This window comes from Tamandua tetradactyla, chromosome 2 (assembly GCF_023851605.1).
Source record: "Tamandua tetradactyla isolate mTamTet1 chromosome 2, mTamTet1.pri, whole genome shotgun sequence".
Taxonomy (NCBI): domain Eukaryota; kingdom Metazoa; phylum Chordata; class Mammalia; order Pilosa; family Myrmecophagidae; genus Tamandua; species Tamandua tetradactyla.
In genome coordinates this window covers 36,482,333-36,497,720 of record NC_135328.1, presented here as the reverse complement: position 1 = coordinate 36,497,720, position 15,388 = coordinate 36,482,333, and the positions used below count along the sequence as shown (strand labels likewise).

The following is a 15,388-nucleotide window of genomic DNA, read 5'->3' as shown; positions in this document are numbered from 1 at the left end:
ATTAGACCTTTCTGGGACTTTAAAACCAGTTCCATTTTTAAATGTCAGAATAATTTATTGATCAATAATGAATACATTTATCTTAGTTATTTAATAACAGTCCCCAACTATTATTGAAAAGTTACCTGTATTACAATAAACGGCAGTAATATTTAATTGGATGTTAAACAAAATTTTAAAAATTTATTTTTTTGAGCAAGTACATTTTTCTTAATCAAGGAAGCTCTCTGTAAGTTTAGCCAAAATGACAACATAAATTATATTGTTTTTACCTCCAATGTCCTGCGTTTCAATTTTCAAATGAAAGCTACAAATTTCGTCAGAGGTACTGGTTTTGTGAACTACGGTTGTTATCTACATTGAAACAAATAAACAAGAAGATTCTATTTAAAATGGAAAAGTGAAAGAAGGTATCATGGCAATACTATTGCTGCAGATGGATGTTTGAAGTATCACTTTTTTAATCCAGTGCAATTGGTGTACATTAATGACCCATTTTCATAGCAGCTGGATTTTCATCAAATTCCACAATCTAAACATTGCTGAGAACCCCACAGTAAGCCAAAAAACGAGCTGTGGCCAGGCAGAATATTGGTCCACACCCCAGGCAGTGGAGTCTGAACACCTTACTCAAAAAGAAAGTTCCCAAGGCTCTCCCTGGAACCCATATGTTCTAATTTTACACGTAACGCTACAATGCCATGTTGTCTCCCAGTCAGACATTAACATTGCAAACAGAAAACTACAGGTGTGGCATACTAGAAGTGACAGAAAAGCCCCTCCTCCCAAGGCAATCTCATGTTCTTAATGGAATAAAGGAACTAAAGCACAGAGCATATTTAAAATCATCCATAGACTGCTTATGTCCAGGATACACAGTTTAAGGATGTATAGATGTATGTAAACAGTATAGATAAACTCATAAAGGCCAAATGGCTGAAAAGAAAAGAAACTTTAGCCTTGCACATAATACATCATTCCCTATCATGCCGGTTAAAGGAGATGTAACTGTTACTAATCATAAAAAATATCATATATATGTATATATATATTTAAAATATGTATATATAACTATACCATTAAATACATACATAATTTTATATATAGTTTCCACAAATACTGAATGTATACATACAAAGACTAAACCAGCCATTTTCAAAAATAAATCATAAGGGGGGTACAAGGGTAGTTCAGGTAGAATTCTTGCCTGCCATGCAGGAGACCTGGTTTTGATTTCCAGTTCGTGCACTTCCCCAAAAAACAAGCAAAACAAAAACAAACAAATTCAATAATTGGTGCTGCAATAACAGGATACTCACATGGAAAAATAATGAAATGTGACCCCATACAGCATACAAAATCAATCAATCAATTATAAGGACAGCTATCAAGACAGCTAGCAAGAATTAAATAAATGAATCCTACTTTAGTCATGAATTACCCAAGACCAGGTCTCTGTGATTTTTGTGGCAAACTTCCTCACTGTCTTTTATATTGCCTAGTATAAACAAAGGCATAATTTCCTATCGGCTCTCAAACACTTACATGCACCGTAGCCAAGCCACTGTTAAATCCAGTGCTGACAACAAGGTCATCAGGGAGAGGTACCTGGAAAGGTAGATAAACAAACCATGCTTTCTGTTCACATATGATAGGGAGTGAGTATACAGCAATGAAAACAGTGTGCTGGCACCTACCAGGGTCCGCTCTTGGAGCTCTTGTGAGATCAAATGAATAAGGCACTGAAGATCCTATGCACATAGTAGGCACTAAAAACATTGGAACTTCCCCTTTCCCTTCTACTGGTAAATGAGATGTCAGATATCCCAAGTGAATCAACATGTCAGAGGTCACTCTGGGTTACATTTTCATTTATATATTGTTGTGGTAAAACTGGATCTTCATCTCCTTTTGCCAACTGAATAAATTCCTTTCAGGGTCTAGCTCAGCTTCAACATTCTATGTGCCAAAGGAGACCGTTTTCAGTAGCACCAAGAGAAGGTAACCTTTACAACTGTAAAGTGGGTGAAATCTGTCTTTGATTTCCCCTTTGGACCATTTTGCCAACTCCCAATGGGTCATCTCTACATCCCACTGGCCTCTGTTGAAACCCCTGACACCTGCCCCAAATCCCTAGAACCCCACCGAGCCTGCCATATCCTCAGGTACTGCTGCTCTTCCTCCAGCTCTTCTAGGAGCAGAGTGAAGAGACTGAGCTAAATCAGTCCCCTTTTAAAGGCACTCTACCAACCTAATGCACTCTACTCTGTAGAAAGTATGGACAGAGAATTCTGAGCAAGGGTCCTAAACAGTCAGCTCTTCACTAACTTCAGGACTGCGGTCTTCCCTTCTCTACTCAGCATTCCAGCGCAAAAGGAATTTTTTTTGCAAAAGGGGATGAAAGATCATCAACCCTTCCTCTGAATTTTAGAAAATGTACATAACTAGGTCAGCTTTTTTTTTCTCTCTCTCCTGGAAAGCGAGTGTTTTAAGATGTAGCCTGAGAAAAGGGTTCTATGGACAAAGAAGTTGGGGGAATGTTGTCCACTGTCCTGCCTCCGTACTGCCCCATTCCTCTCCAGAGTCACCACACATTAAAGACAGGAAAATCCTGTACTAAAGAACTTGTTTGACTTCATTTAAACTAGAGTTTCCCACACTTACTTGACAACTGAACAATTATTTCATGTAACACATTTTAGAAAATGCTGGGGTAGAGAATTCCAAACTGGATAACAGCCTAGACTTTATATGCAGGAGAACCATGGGCTGAGGTTTTTAATTATTTCAAGATGACAAGGGTTCTCTCCTAATAGGAGGCTCTTAGAGCATTACCCGTGAATAACTTCAGCTACCTCAAATGGGCCTACCCTGCTCTTCAGGCCAAGAGCTTCTCATTAGAGCTTAGACCTTTGGCTTTTGATGCAAATCTCTGGTCAACTCTAAATGCCCCAATGGAAAGGAAATACTAAACTAGGGCCACAAATGCAAATGCCTGCAAAACCCAGGCATGAAGCAAACATGGATGTAAGTGCATGTTACATACATAGTGTGACTGGCAAGGACTGTGACAAACTGAAGGAAACATGGCACTCTTGCCAGATCCTTTGATTTTTCAAAAGAAGTTGAAAATCAGATTTTTAATTTGAAATCTGATTTTTAAATGTTGAAATATGTATCTATATTCATCTATATATCATTTTTAAAAATATGGGCCACCAGCTTGTAGTTTCTGTATTCAATTTTATGTCATGCCTATTCTTAACATGGATTTGTGAACTCTAAAGAAAATGTGAACAGTGAGATTTATTTTCAGCTATATGCATATTTAAATATACCTGTAAATAAATCTAGCAATCAGAAAAATATGTAACAGCAGCTGTACACTGGGAACTACAATTATTAATATAGGTAGTAGCTTTTTCCAATGTGTCCTTTTCTTTGGGGAATTCTCAAAATTTTCACTTTAAAATGGCCTGCAGTAGCTAAAGTAGACGGGCAAGGAGTTAGGGACCTAAAGGCCAATTCCAACGCTACGATAGTGTGCATGTGTGGCGAAGGCCCTCGAGCCATCAGTCAATGCTCAAACGCATTTTCTCGCTCACTCTTCCTCCGGGCCACTGTACATGCCATTCCCTATGTCTGCAACATTTGTCCCTTTTCTTCACCTGGCTAACTCATTCTGATTCCCCCAGACTTAACCCACACATCTGGATGCATTCGACAAATTACCCCTATCTCTCTAACTGGGTCAAGATGCCCCACTTTGTACTTCCATGTCCCTATTAAATAAGTCTACCTCCGAGTAGACAGGTTCTTTCTGTTTTACTTTTTAATCCCCTGTGCCCAGGAAACAGGAGATACCACTGCTTAGGGCAATAGCAGGCATTCAATATAAGTTTGATTGATGAATAAATACATTTGCAAAATACAGATTAAACATTATTTCAAAAGTCCCGTTCAATTGTGACATATTATAAAAAAGGTCTTCATTTACCTCTACTGGACTTCCAATGAAATTATCCTTTGTTATCTTATAATTGTAGAAATGACCTTTGTGCTTATAAGAAATATTGATATCCATATTCAAGCGGAGTTGTTTAACCAGGAGTGAATATTCTGTCAGGCCCTCGATGGCATTAATTGTATCCTAGCAACAATCATCAAGACATAAAAATATGTTTTAGCTTATCTATATCCTTCCTGCTCATAAACATCCTTTCATTTTTTATAGTAATGAATATTTACTTAAAATTCACAACCAATATAAGTTTTAAAGAGGTGACATGTTTCATGAACTTCACAAAATCCCCCCAAAATAACAGAATATTTTTATTAACTAATTGCCTAGAAAATGCCTGTGGTATGCTTTCTATTTTTCAATGTTCAATTTTACATTTTTAAAAATTTGTTATTGCTATATATTATATATTCACATACCATGTAAATCTCCAAAGTATACTATCAATGGTTTATAATATCATATAGCTGTTCATTTATCATCACTATTGACTTTTTTCCTTGTTGTGAATAATAACATGTATACAAAAAAGCAATAAATTTCAAAGCACATTGCGACGATCAGTTGTAGAAAAGATTTCAGAGTTTGATATGAGTTACAATTCCACAATTTTAGGTTTATACTTCTAACTGCTCAAAGATACTGGAGACTAAAAGAAATATTAATATAACGATTCAGCAGTCATATTTATAAACCCTACTTTCTCTGTATAACTCCACCATCACCTTTGATCTTTCTCCCACACTTTAGGGGTATTTAGCCTATGCCCATTCTAACTTTTTCATATTGGAAGGGGCTGTTGATAATATGAGATAGGGAGATGGAATTAGTTAATGTTCAGGAAAGGCTGGCCCCTCTGTATTTCAGGACTTATCTGGTTCAGGGACCCATCTGGAGGTGGTAGGTTTTGGAAAGTGACCTTAGTGCATGGAACCTTTGTAGAATCTTATATAATGCCCTAGGTGTTCTTTAGGATTGGCAGGAATGGTTTTGGTTGGGGTTGGCAAGCTATGATAGGTAGCAATGTCTAACTGCAGCTTGCATAAGAGTGACCTTCAGAGTAGCCTCTCAACTGTATTTGAACTCTCTCAGCCACTGATACCTTATTCATTACACTCCTTTTCTCTCTCTTTGCCAGGATGGCATTGTTGATCCCTCAGTGCCAGGGTCAGGCTTATCTCTGCAAACACCCTTTCTTAAGAGAAGGTAGGGCAGCATTATGCAGAGATGTAACTCCAGAGAAACTAAGTGAAATTGGATAAGAACATCAATGTGGAGGCAGAAGGAAGGTCTCTTCCTCTTCAACAAGGATGCTTCTGTTTGTGGGCTATATAGGCAAAGGCACAGGAATGGGGACAGGAAGTACAGTTCAGATCCAGGCTCTTTACAGATTCTGTGCATGTGACTCCAGGCAAGCCTCTGTGCACAACTCCTCCTGCTGTTCGCAGGGCTATTCTTTCATCCTTCTTTTGCAGCTAAATATCTCTACAATGAGACCCTCCTTCCTATTATTCTTCTGCTGTGCCCTTCGTAGCATTCACTCCACTTTGTAATCATTTCATATATAGTTTACTGTTGGCCTTCCCTATTATTATGTAACATTCATAGGGGCCGGTAGTACATCTTCCCTGGTATCCATTTTACTTCCAGCACCTTGTACACAGTAGCTATTCAATAAGTATTTGCTGAATGAATAAATGAATGAACTTTATTTTTCTGAACCTCATCTTCCTCACCTATAAAATGAGGAAGTGTGACTAGATCAGAGATGGCGAGTCACTGGCTACCTTCTCTGCCGATGGTAATTAATAGGTCACCTTTTCTCCCACTAACCTGACAGTTATACCTGAGATTAAATCCACTGCCTTCCCAGATTGGATGATCACTAAAGTGATCCTGAAGGACCCCTTTAGTGCTAAATTTTATATACATGAATACATGCACTCCGTTATTATCTTAACATCCAGCGAACAGGTAAAATGTTAACATTTGCGCTACACTTTGAATACAGATGTATATTATACAACCACATAATAGTTGTAACATAAAATAAGCATATTCAAATGAGTTTATGTTGGTAAATATATAAAGCGGTGGTTTACATTGGTAACTGTATGAGTTTGTATTGATAAATATAGATAAACATGCAACAACCAGTACTTCTATCACTTTTTATTTATTAGCTGGAGAAGTCAACACCAGTACGTTTACCTAGATGGCAGCCATTATTAGCTACATAGAATGTGACGTAATTGCTGATACCCTTACAAGGCTTTCATGGTCATTAAGAATCATAAAGGAAGTACTTGGCTTAAAGTCAGGAGACACGCGTTCTGATGTTGGCTCTGCCACTAACTGCCTGAATGAACTCCTCAGTATGATGAGGGTGGCCATACAGATAACCTTCAAAGGCCTTCCAATTTTAAGCATTTGTTCATGTTTATAACATGCTTGTTTGGTGGACAAAAGCATGAAGGCCAGAAAGAGAGTAGAATGTGTGATGTGAAAGACAGTAAAAATGTCTACAAGAGGATGATACAAGACAAAGAAATGTTACCTGGGTCGAATAAAAGCCACCTCCATACCTTTGCTCTTCAGATAACCATTGGATGACTGGGTTAGCATAATTCATCTCTTTCAAGGCAAGGATGGTGAGTAACGCATAGGCAGTTGTTTCTACCATATGTGCTGTGGCAGCATTAGGTGCAGAGCTGTCTGTGTGTTGATCATCTTTCCAAAATCGATAAATGGGTGGATTGCCTGAACATAAATAAATCATACTCATTAATACGCAGCCTTCTGGTTTCTAGAAGTTTCTTAATTTTTGGTAAGAAAATTAACTTCCTCAGGATGACCAATACAAAACGAAACCCCTCAAGACAATTGCTCTTTGTCTTTATTTAAAAAGGTCAACATGGAAAGTCAACATGTACCAGGGAGAAGTAGTATAGTAGAGTGGAAAGTGCAATAAACTGGTAATTACTAAGCCTAGGTCCTAGTCTCTACTACCAACTGATCATGTTTTGGGCAAGTTCCTTTAGTCCTATGGGACTTAGTTTCCTAATAACTAGAGTGAAAATAATATGTACTTTACATTGCATTTGAAACTCATACATGTATAAAGAATTATTATTACTGATACTAGAAGATAAGTTGAAGAAGTTTTTATCTCTGATAGAAAAAAATCACATCCTAGAAATTAAGAGATCACACCCAAGAACCTTAGTTCAGGCTTTATTTCCTCCTTCCAATTTAAAGCACCAAAGACAATCTCAAATAGGTGGTATTTTTTTATAAATTATGTTCTAATTATATAATTTAATTATATTAAATTTTTAATTGCTCTAATAATTTAAACTGTCATCAACTCCTTTTTGGAACAAATTATGTGAAATGAAATAATAAAAACAGTAAAGTATATTTGAAATTTATTTCTCAAGATTACTGAAAATGTTGCTATGCCTGTTGATAATTTATAACTACATTATTCGTGTCACCTTGATCAAGATATTTTTTCTTACTCTCAAAGTCTCAGATTTCCTACATTTAAAATGAGAGGGATGATTTGATTTGTAAAGATAACTTCCAGCTCAAACATTCTTTGATTACATTAAGTTTTCTTCTAACTCTTATATTCTATGGTTTTATGATCTACATCTTACAATTCCTAAGACATTTTTAAATGCTTTTTTTTTTTAAGCATCATACATGTTATTTTGAGATGTATGTTAAGAGTTAGTCATTTTATCCCTGGCAACAAGGGACCTGACCCCCAGGGAGTTAGCCTGGCCCTGGCATTGTGGGATTGAGAAAGATTTCTCAACCAAAGGGGGAAGAGAAATGAAACAAAAATTTCAGTGGCTGAGATTTCAAATAGACTCTGAGGTCACTCTGGAAGTTATTCTTATGCATTATATAGATATACCTTTTCAGTTTTTCGTGTATTAAAGTAGCTAGAGGGAAATGCCTGTGTCATGGTCAGGTTCATGTGCCAACTTGGCCAGATGGTGGTGCCCAGTTGTCTGGTCCAGCAAATGCTGGTCTGTCTGTTGCTATGAGGACATTTCATGGACTTAAATCATGATCACGTTGGCTGCATCCACACCTGATTGCATTTGTAATCAGCTAAGGGGAGTATCTTCTGCAATGAGTGATGCTTAATCTAATCACCAGAAGGCTTTTTTTTTCCACTGGAAGACTTTTAAGGAGGATTCAGAAGAGATAGTCACTCTTCTTCCTGCTTCAGCCAGCAAGCCTCTCCTGTGGAGTTTGTCCAGACCCTTCATTGGAGTCGCTTGCTTCACAGCCTGCCCTTTAGATTTTGGACTCTTGCATTCCAGGGTTGTCCAGCCAGCCTCTTCTGAGAGTTCATTGAGGACCTTCTTCAGAGTTGCCAGCTTGTGGCCTTCCCTACAGACCTTGCTCTCTACTTTCCCACAGTTATGTGAGACATTTTTAGAAATTTTATATCTGTGGATATCTCTTGCTGATTCTGTTTGTCTAGAGAACCCTAGCTAATGCAGCCTGAAACTTTTGAACTGGAATCCAGTAGTCTTGATTCTTGAGGGTGATTGTATAACTATATAGCTTTTATGGTGTGACTGTGTGTTTGTGACAACCTTGTGACCGACTCTCCCTTTATCCAGTATATGGACAGATGAGTAAGAAAATAAAGATAATAAATAAATAATGGGAGTGGGGGTGAGAAATGGGTTATGGGATTGTTTTGAGTGTTCTTTTTTACTTTTATTTTTATTCTTATTCTTATTGTTTTTGGAGTAATGAAAATGTTCAACAATTGATTGCAGTGATGAATGCACAACTATATGATGACACTGTGAACCACTGGTTGTATACTATAGATGATTTTATGGTATGTGAATATATCTCAATAAAATTGCATTAAAAAAAACCAAACACACATAGACAGAAAAGAATTAGTCATTTAAAAAATATGGCAGAAGTAAAATATTGTAGATGGTTATAAACTTCATGTAAGAGTTACAAATATTTTTTAAACCCCAGCCAGTAGAGGGCTCAGAAATTTCCCCATACCTGTGCTGATTTAGGCAAACTGGTCACAGACCATTGCTACTTTCTTTAGATTTCTCTACTCTTGACCTACAGAAAGCAGTAGGCCACCTCTTCAAAATGAAATGCACTTCATTAAAATTTAAAACTTTTGTGTATCAAAGAACAGTATTGAAAGTGAAAAACCCATAGAATGGAGAAACTATTTGTAAATCACATATCTTAGAGGGACTTGTATCTAGAACATACAATGAACTCTTGCAACTCAGTAATAAAAAGACAACCACTTGAAAAATGGGCAAGTGGTCTAAATAAACATTTCTCCAAAGAAGATGCACAGATGGCCAACTCAACATCATTGTCAGGGGAATGCAAATCAAAACCATAATGAGGTACCACTTCATACCCACTACAATGGTTATAATCAAAAAGTCAGAAAACAAACCATAGGTGAGAATGGGGTGAAATTGGTACCCTCGTATGGTGTTGGTGGGAATGTAAAATGGTGCAGCCACTTTGGAAAGTCTAGCAGCCCCTCAAAAACGTTAAATGTTGAGTTACCTTTTGACTTAGTAATTCCACTTTTAGGTATATACCCAAGAGAAATAAAAAAATATATACACAAAAAACTTGCACAGGAATATTTATAGCAGCATTATTCATAAAGCTAAAAGGTAGTAACAACCCAAATGTCTGTTAATTGATAAATGGATAAGCAAAATGTGGTATACCTATAAAATGAAAAATACTAGTAGACCATAAAAAAGAATCAAGAACTGATGCATGATACAATATGAATGAACCTTGAAGACATTATCTTAAGTGAAAGAAGCCAATCACAAAAGACCACATATTATATGATTCTATTTATATGAAATGTCCTGAATAGGCAAATATAGAGAGACAGAAAGTGATTGCTTAGGACTGTGGAGGGAGCACAAGAAGAGATTGGGGGAATGATAGCTAAAGGGAATGGAACTTCTTTTTGAGGTTAAAAAAAAATGTTCTAAAATTGATTGTGGTGATGGCTGCACAGCTCTGTGAATATACTAAATAATGGCATTAGATCGTGTAACTTATGTAACTTAAATGGGTGAACTGTGTGGTATGCAAATTATGTCTCAATAAAGCTGTCACCAGAAAAGAGTGTAAGAGGAAGGAAGGGAGAAAAGTAGGAAGGAAGAAAGGAAAAGACCTTTGTGGTAAACCTGGTAAAATACACACATCTTTGCTCAAAACCTTCCAATGTCTTCCCTTCTCATTCAAAGAAGAAGGTCAAGTTCTAGGGCTCTCCCACTAAGCACCTTGATGTGAATGTGAAATGGACACCCCTTGCTTTGGGTGGAAGCGACCGCAAACCAGGGACCATAGAGTGAGTGAAGCACAGGCTGGATTTCAGCCTGAATTCTTTCACATTGCACAAGTGAAGCAAGCACCCCTTGTCCCATTGCTTTCCCTTCTCTGACCTCATTTCCTACCTCTCATCTCATTTCCCTTCAGTCACACTGGCCTTCTTGCCATTCCTGGAGCACCAGGCATGCTCCTATGTCAAGCGTGATGCAGGCACTACTTCTCAGCTTAGAGCACTCTTCTGCCATAGAGCTATGGGGCTCGTTCCCCCACCTTCTTCACTCAAAGACCATTTCTCAGCAAGCCTTTCTCTGGCCACCTTATCTCAAATTATAAACTCACCTTATCTCCCCTCCCTGTTTTATTTTCCTTCATATCGGTCCTTACCAGCCAATCCGTGATACCATCTTTTACTTGTTTATCTTGCTTGTCTATCTCTCTCTACTAGAATGTACATTTCATAAGGGCCAGGATTTTTCCTGTCTGTTTTTTTTTTTATTCTGTCTTTTTTAGTCACAAAGAAAAAGCTTCAGTCCATCTTTTAATTTTTTTTTGAAAAGTCCCTGACATTACTTAACTAAATTGAAATGTATTAATACTCCACCCTTAAATTTCCATAACAAACAGAAAAAAATTCATGAACAAAACACAAACCAAAGAACAAAAGACAAGGAGAAGCTTATAAAACTAAATATGGGGCCATGGTGGCTCAGCAGGCAGACTTCTCACCTGCCATACCGGAGTCCTGGGTTTGTTTTGCCTGCCCATGTAAAAATAAAAAAACCAAACCAAATCAAGCAAAATATGGGTCTCAGCATTAACAGCTGAACAGAGAAAGGAATTAAAACAGTTTTTTAAAAAAATTACAATTGGATGATAGTGTGTAGAAACTGAAAATTATTACAAACTATTTAAAAACCTGGAATTTCTGACAGTTCAGAAACTACACAGATGGTTCATGGGTGGTGGTGAACAGAAGAAAAGGGTTATGGATGAATCGGTCTTGTACGAGCTGCTCCATATGTTACTCATTTCTGAGGAAAGCCTGACATTCATTATATATGGAGCCAGGCTAATGCTAGCAGCAGAACCAGTGATGGTAACCTGCCTATCAGAAGATCCTTCCACTGGGTTCGCAATTTTGATCTGTGCCCTAGACATCTGAAGGATCTCATTGATAGTGGTGCCTTGATGCCTGATTATGCAGCCATTCAAATCATTTGGGTTCCTGAGTAGTATGAGCTGGTGCATCAAACCTGCACTGAATCTGGTAGTGCCATGTGGCACAGGAAAATGAGACTGTTGCATCTCCAGCTGCTGCAGCTTGGTCAAATCTGACTGTGGAATTGCATACTACCCTTGAATGGTACAGGCCTATGGAGGGGTCTGTGGTCCCTCCAGATCAGGGTTGAGGCAAACAGATTGGGTGGGATCGTGTGGGGAAAGCTTGCACTGTTGTTGCCGGTGCTATACCTGTCCTGACCACCTGCAAAGATGACTGGAGAGAACTGGATGGCTTGGCCCAGTACAGGATGGTCACACCATTCAGGGGAGGACTCCAACTTGACCGCACAGATCTTATGTCTTGTGTTCTTGTATTCCACACACTAATGATGTCTTGTGGAATGCCAGCAATAGTGATGGCCTGCTCAAGTTACATCTCCTTACCTCATATGACTGGCAGCCCCTTCCAACATGAAAAAGTTAGAATGGCCATAGCTCAAATACCCTTAAAGAGTGGGATAGCAAGTTCAAATGGTGGAGTTATACAGAGAATGTAGTGTTTAAAAAATGAATATGACTGCTGAATCATTAAATTGATATTTCTTTTAGTTTTCAGTATCTTAGAACAGCTAGAAATAAAAGCCCAAAACTGTGAAATTGTAACCCATACCAAACTCTGAAATCTATCCTACAACTAATTGTTGTGCTGTGCTTTGAAATTTATTGCTTTTTTGTATATATATTTTTCACAAAAAAGAAAAAAAAAGTCGATTGTAATGATTAAAAAAAAAATAGTTATGGCCTGCTCCGTTGAGTTGTCGAGCATATCCCCTGCCATCTGGACCTGTATTTCGACCTGTAATTCTCTTGTATTTCCTTGATCATGCAGCCACCTTTCCCAATGAGAGAGCCACACTGACTAGAAGAGACCGCCAATCTCAGGGTGACAGGGGGCCTATTGGTAGCTGCGCTATTAGTCAAAGGGCTGCTGATATCTTCTTCCAGTTTGTCAATGATCGAAGCAAAGGCTTTAAAGATGGCATTAGTGGGTCCAGTCAAAGTGATAATTCTCTTAGGACAATTCACTTCTGGAATGTTGATACATGCATCATTTTCTCCATGCATCTTCTTAACTGAGTCTCCTTTCTCTCTGATGATACTGCCAACTTCCTTTCCATGCATAAGTAGCCAGATGGTAAGAGTGACATTTAATTCACCTTCGATCACACTAGTGCCAATGTCAAGCAGGTTTGGGGGAGCTGGATTTTGGGTGGATAAGTCTTTGGTCACTGGTAGGGATGAAAGCCAAAACCACAGGTGTGAGGCTACCGTGGGAAAAGGGGGAGTGGGAGGGAAGGCAACGGGAGCCTCAAGGGTGGGCAGAGGAGGAGGAAGGGGGAAAGAGACCCCAGGGCACAAGCTGGAGCTGCTTGGACTGCAGCCTCTGTTGGCCAGTCTGTTTTGTTTGCTGCTTTATCCACAGAGCCCAGAACAGAGCCTGGTACCTAAAAGGTGCTCAATAAATACTCGTTGAATAAATGAATGAATAAATATTTCCTGGATGAGTGGCTGAATGAATGCATAATAGCACTTCCTACATTGTATTGTGATGGTTTGTTTATACCAGTCTTATCTTGTGAGCTCCTTGAGGGGAGGGGTTGTTTCTTACTCAGCTTTGCATGGCACATCCCCTTCTCAGAATTGACAGTCTCTCTGTGCTTAGTGAATGCTCGCTGAATAAAAATATGGAGTAAGTCATACCTTTAACCAAAGCTTTCTTCTTCAGGGCTTCAGGAATTGGACGATATAGTGGATGAGTTGGCTCACCCAGGGAAAGTGCATAAGCAGCAATGGCTAGTGTAAAGGTGCTCTTGGCTGCGAGGGCATTTTCAAGCAGAAAGTTATCAGCTTTATTTAGAGCTGTGCTGATTTTCTGGAAACAAGAGCAGAAGGTACCTAAGTTTCTTTGTCAAGCATCAGCCTATCAACTGATATGAACTACCCCAAGTTTGCACAATACGAGGGCAGGCAAAATGAGTGATGACCTAATGCATTTATGCGCGGGGTCTTGTTGAAGCAAAACTTTCCAGGAGAAGGAGGAGGACATAATCTCTGTAGGGAAAATGTGACTGCAGAGCTCTTTGCCTCTGACTTCTCATCTCCCCTTTAGAGGTTTTTACCCCTTTAGTTTCAGCTTCTGACATCAGACCTAGCTTCCAAGAAGAAAAAGCCTGAGTATGGACACAGCGTTCATCATTCCTGCTCATCATAGTATTTTCAAAAGGAGCTTTACAGAGAACAAAACATAAATAGCTATAAAAGAGCAAAATAGCCAAAGCACTTTTTAATCCTGAGAACTCCAAGAAAAACAGTCCCTATCATCCTGTCCTGAGATAATTAGAATAGTTATTTTGGATAAGTGGATTAGAGGAAAGCCCGAGTTAATGCTGCTAACATCTTGCCTGGCTCCTCCTCTCCCAGCTCCATCAATGTCTCTTACTCATGTGGCCACTAGGTATCAACCGGTTCTCTAAGCCTCTGGGAATGGGTCCTTTTTAATTCCCTTGTCTTGTTACTATAACTACCAATTCTCTTGATACAAACTAAAAAAAAAAAAAATGCTGGGTGCATGGGTGGTGCAGTGGTAGAATGCTCACCTTCCATGCAGGAGACCCGGGTTTGATTCCCAGACCATGCACCCCTTCCCCTCAAAAAAATTGCTTTGCTAGTCTCCTTGGGGTTTTCCACCTCAATTTTGTATCTTGGTTGAAGGACATGTCTAATTTACATCTGATTTGTAGACATGAGTATTTAACTCATCTTAAGGATCTAACTCTTCCTGGATCAGGGTAGCATCTCTACAAATCTTTGGAATCTTGTTTATTAATTAATTTGACTGGATCCTCTCTCTTCTCCCTTCAGATTCCAAACAAATGAGACAGCATAACCAGTGAAGCAAACTTGCTCATGTATATCCTCAGAATATAGCGTGCTCCAACGATAGAATAATGGTAATATAATGGCAAGATTAGCAGAGATAAGAGAGGAGACCTGGGGACAGTGGATCATTCTCTCATAAAGTCAGAAGTTATCGGTTCTACAATTTGGAGTCTGTGACTCTGGGCAATTAAATTCATCTTCCTTACAAGCCTCATTCCATAGACTGTAAATGAGTAGGTTAGACGAGGTGGCCTGTAATATCTATCATCGTTCTAAAATCCTTTGATTCTGGAGTTAAAGAATTTTCAAGTAATATGAAAAGAAGCCTTAAAACTAAGTGCCTTCTGATTGATGGTCACCTGTTTATGGAACAGAAGTAGATAATGGGTTTTAGAGTAAGAAAATTCTAACTTACCACTAAGGGACAGACATCAAAAGCTTTTCTAATTCCAATAACAGTAAAAGCTGTAAGATACAAGGTGTTTTCTTTGGCTTCAATAGGCATGGTACCCTAAAAAAAAAAAAAAAGCAATATTTTAAAAGGAAAGAGAAATGTTTTTAAAGTGAAATGACTTGGTTTTTTTTAATGTATTTTTATTATTATTTTTATTGAGAAATATCCACACATGCAGTCCAACCATATTATACAATCAATGGCTCACAATATCATCACATTGTTGTGTATTCTTCACCATGATCATTTTTAGAACATTTGCACCACCACAGAAAAAGAAAAAAGAATTCATATATCCCATACCCCTTACTCCTCCCTTTTATTGACCTACAGTATTTCAAGTTACCTGATTTTTACCCTTTATCTCC

At 38.3% G+C, this 15,388-nt stretch overlaps 1 protein-coding gene and 1 pseudogene across 1 annotated transcript in view; both read right to left on the bottom strand.

Annotated features, from left to right (window-relative positions):
- Positions 1-15,388, bottom strand: part of C5 (complement C5) — a 115,577-nt gene that overhangs the window by 25,434 nt on the left and 74,755 nt on the right. Inside the window, exons 27-32 of the mRNA XM_077143278.1 lie at positions 14,982-15,077; positions 13,388-13,559; positions 6,579-6,781; positions 3,998-4,150; positions 1,546-1,608; positions 273-354 (exon numbers count right to left, since the gene is read on the bottom strand). Of these exons, the coding sequence (XP_076999393.1) occupies positions 273-354; positions 1,546-1,608; positions 3,998-4,150; positions 6,579-6,781; positions 13,388-13,559; positions 14,982-15,077 (769 nt within the window). The remainder of the gene's footprint in view (positions 1-272; positions 355-1,545; positions 1,609-3,997; positions 4,151-6,578; positions 6,782-13,387; positions 13,560-14,981; positions 15,078-15,388) is intronic.
- LOC143666367 (poly(rC)-binding protein 2 pseudogene) lies at positions 11,259-13,209 on the bottom strand (annotated as a pseudogene).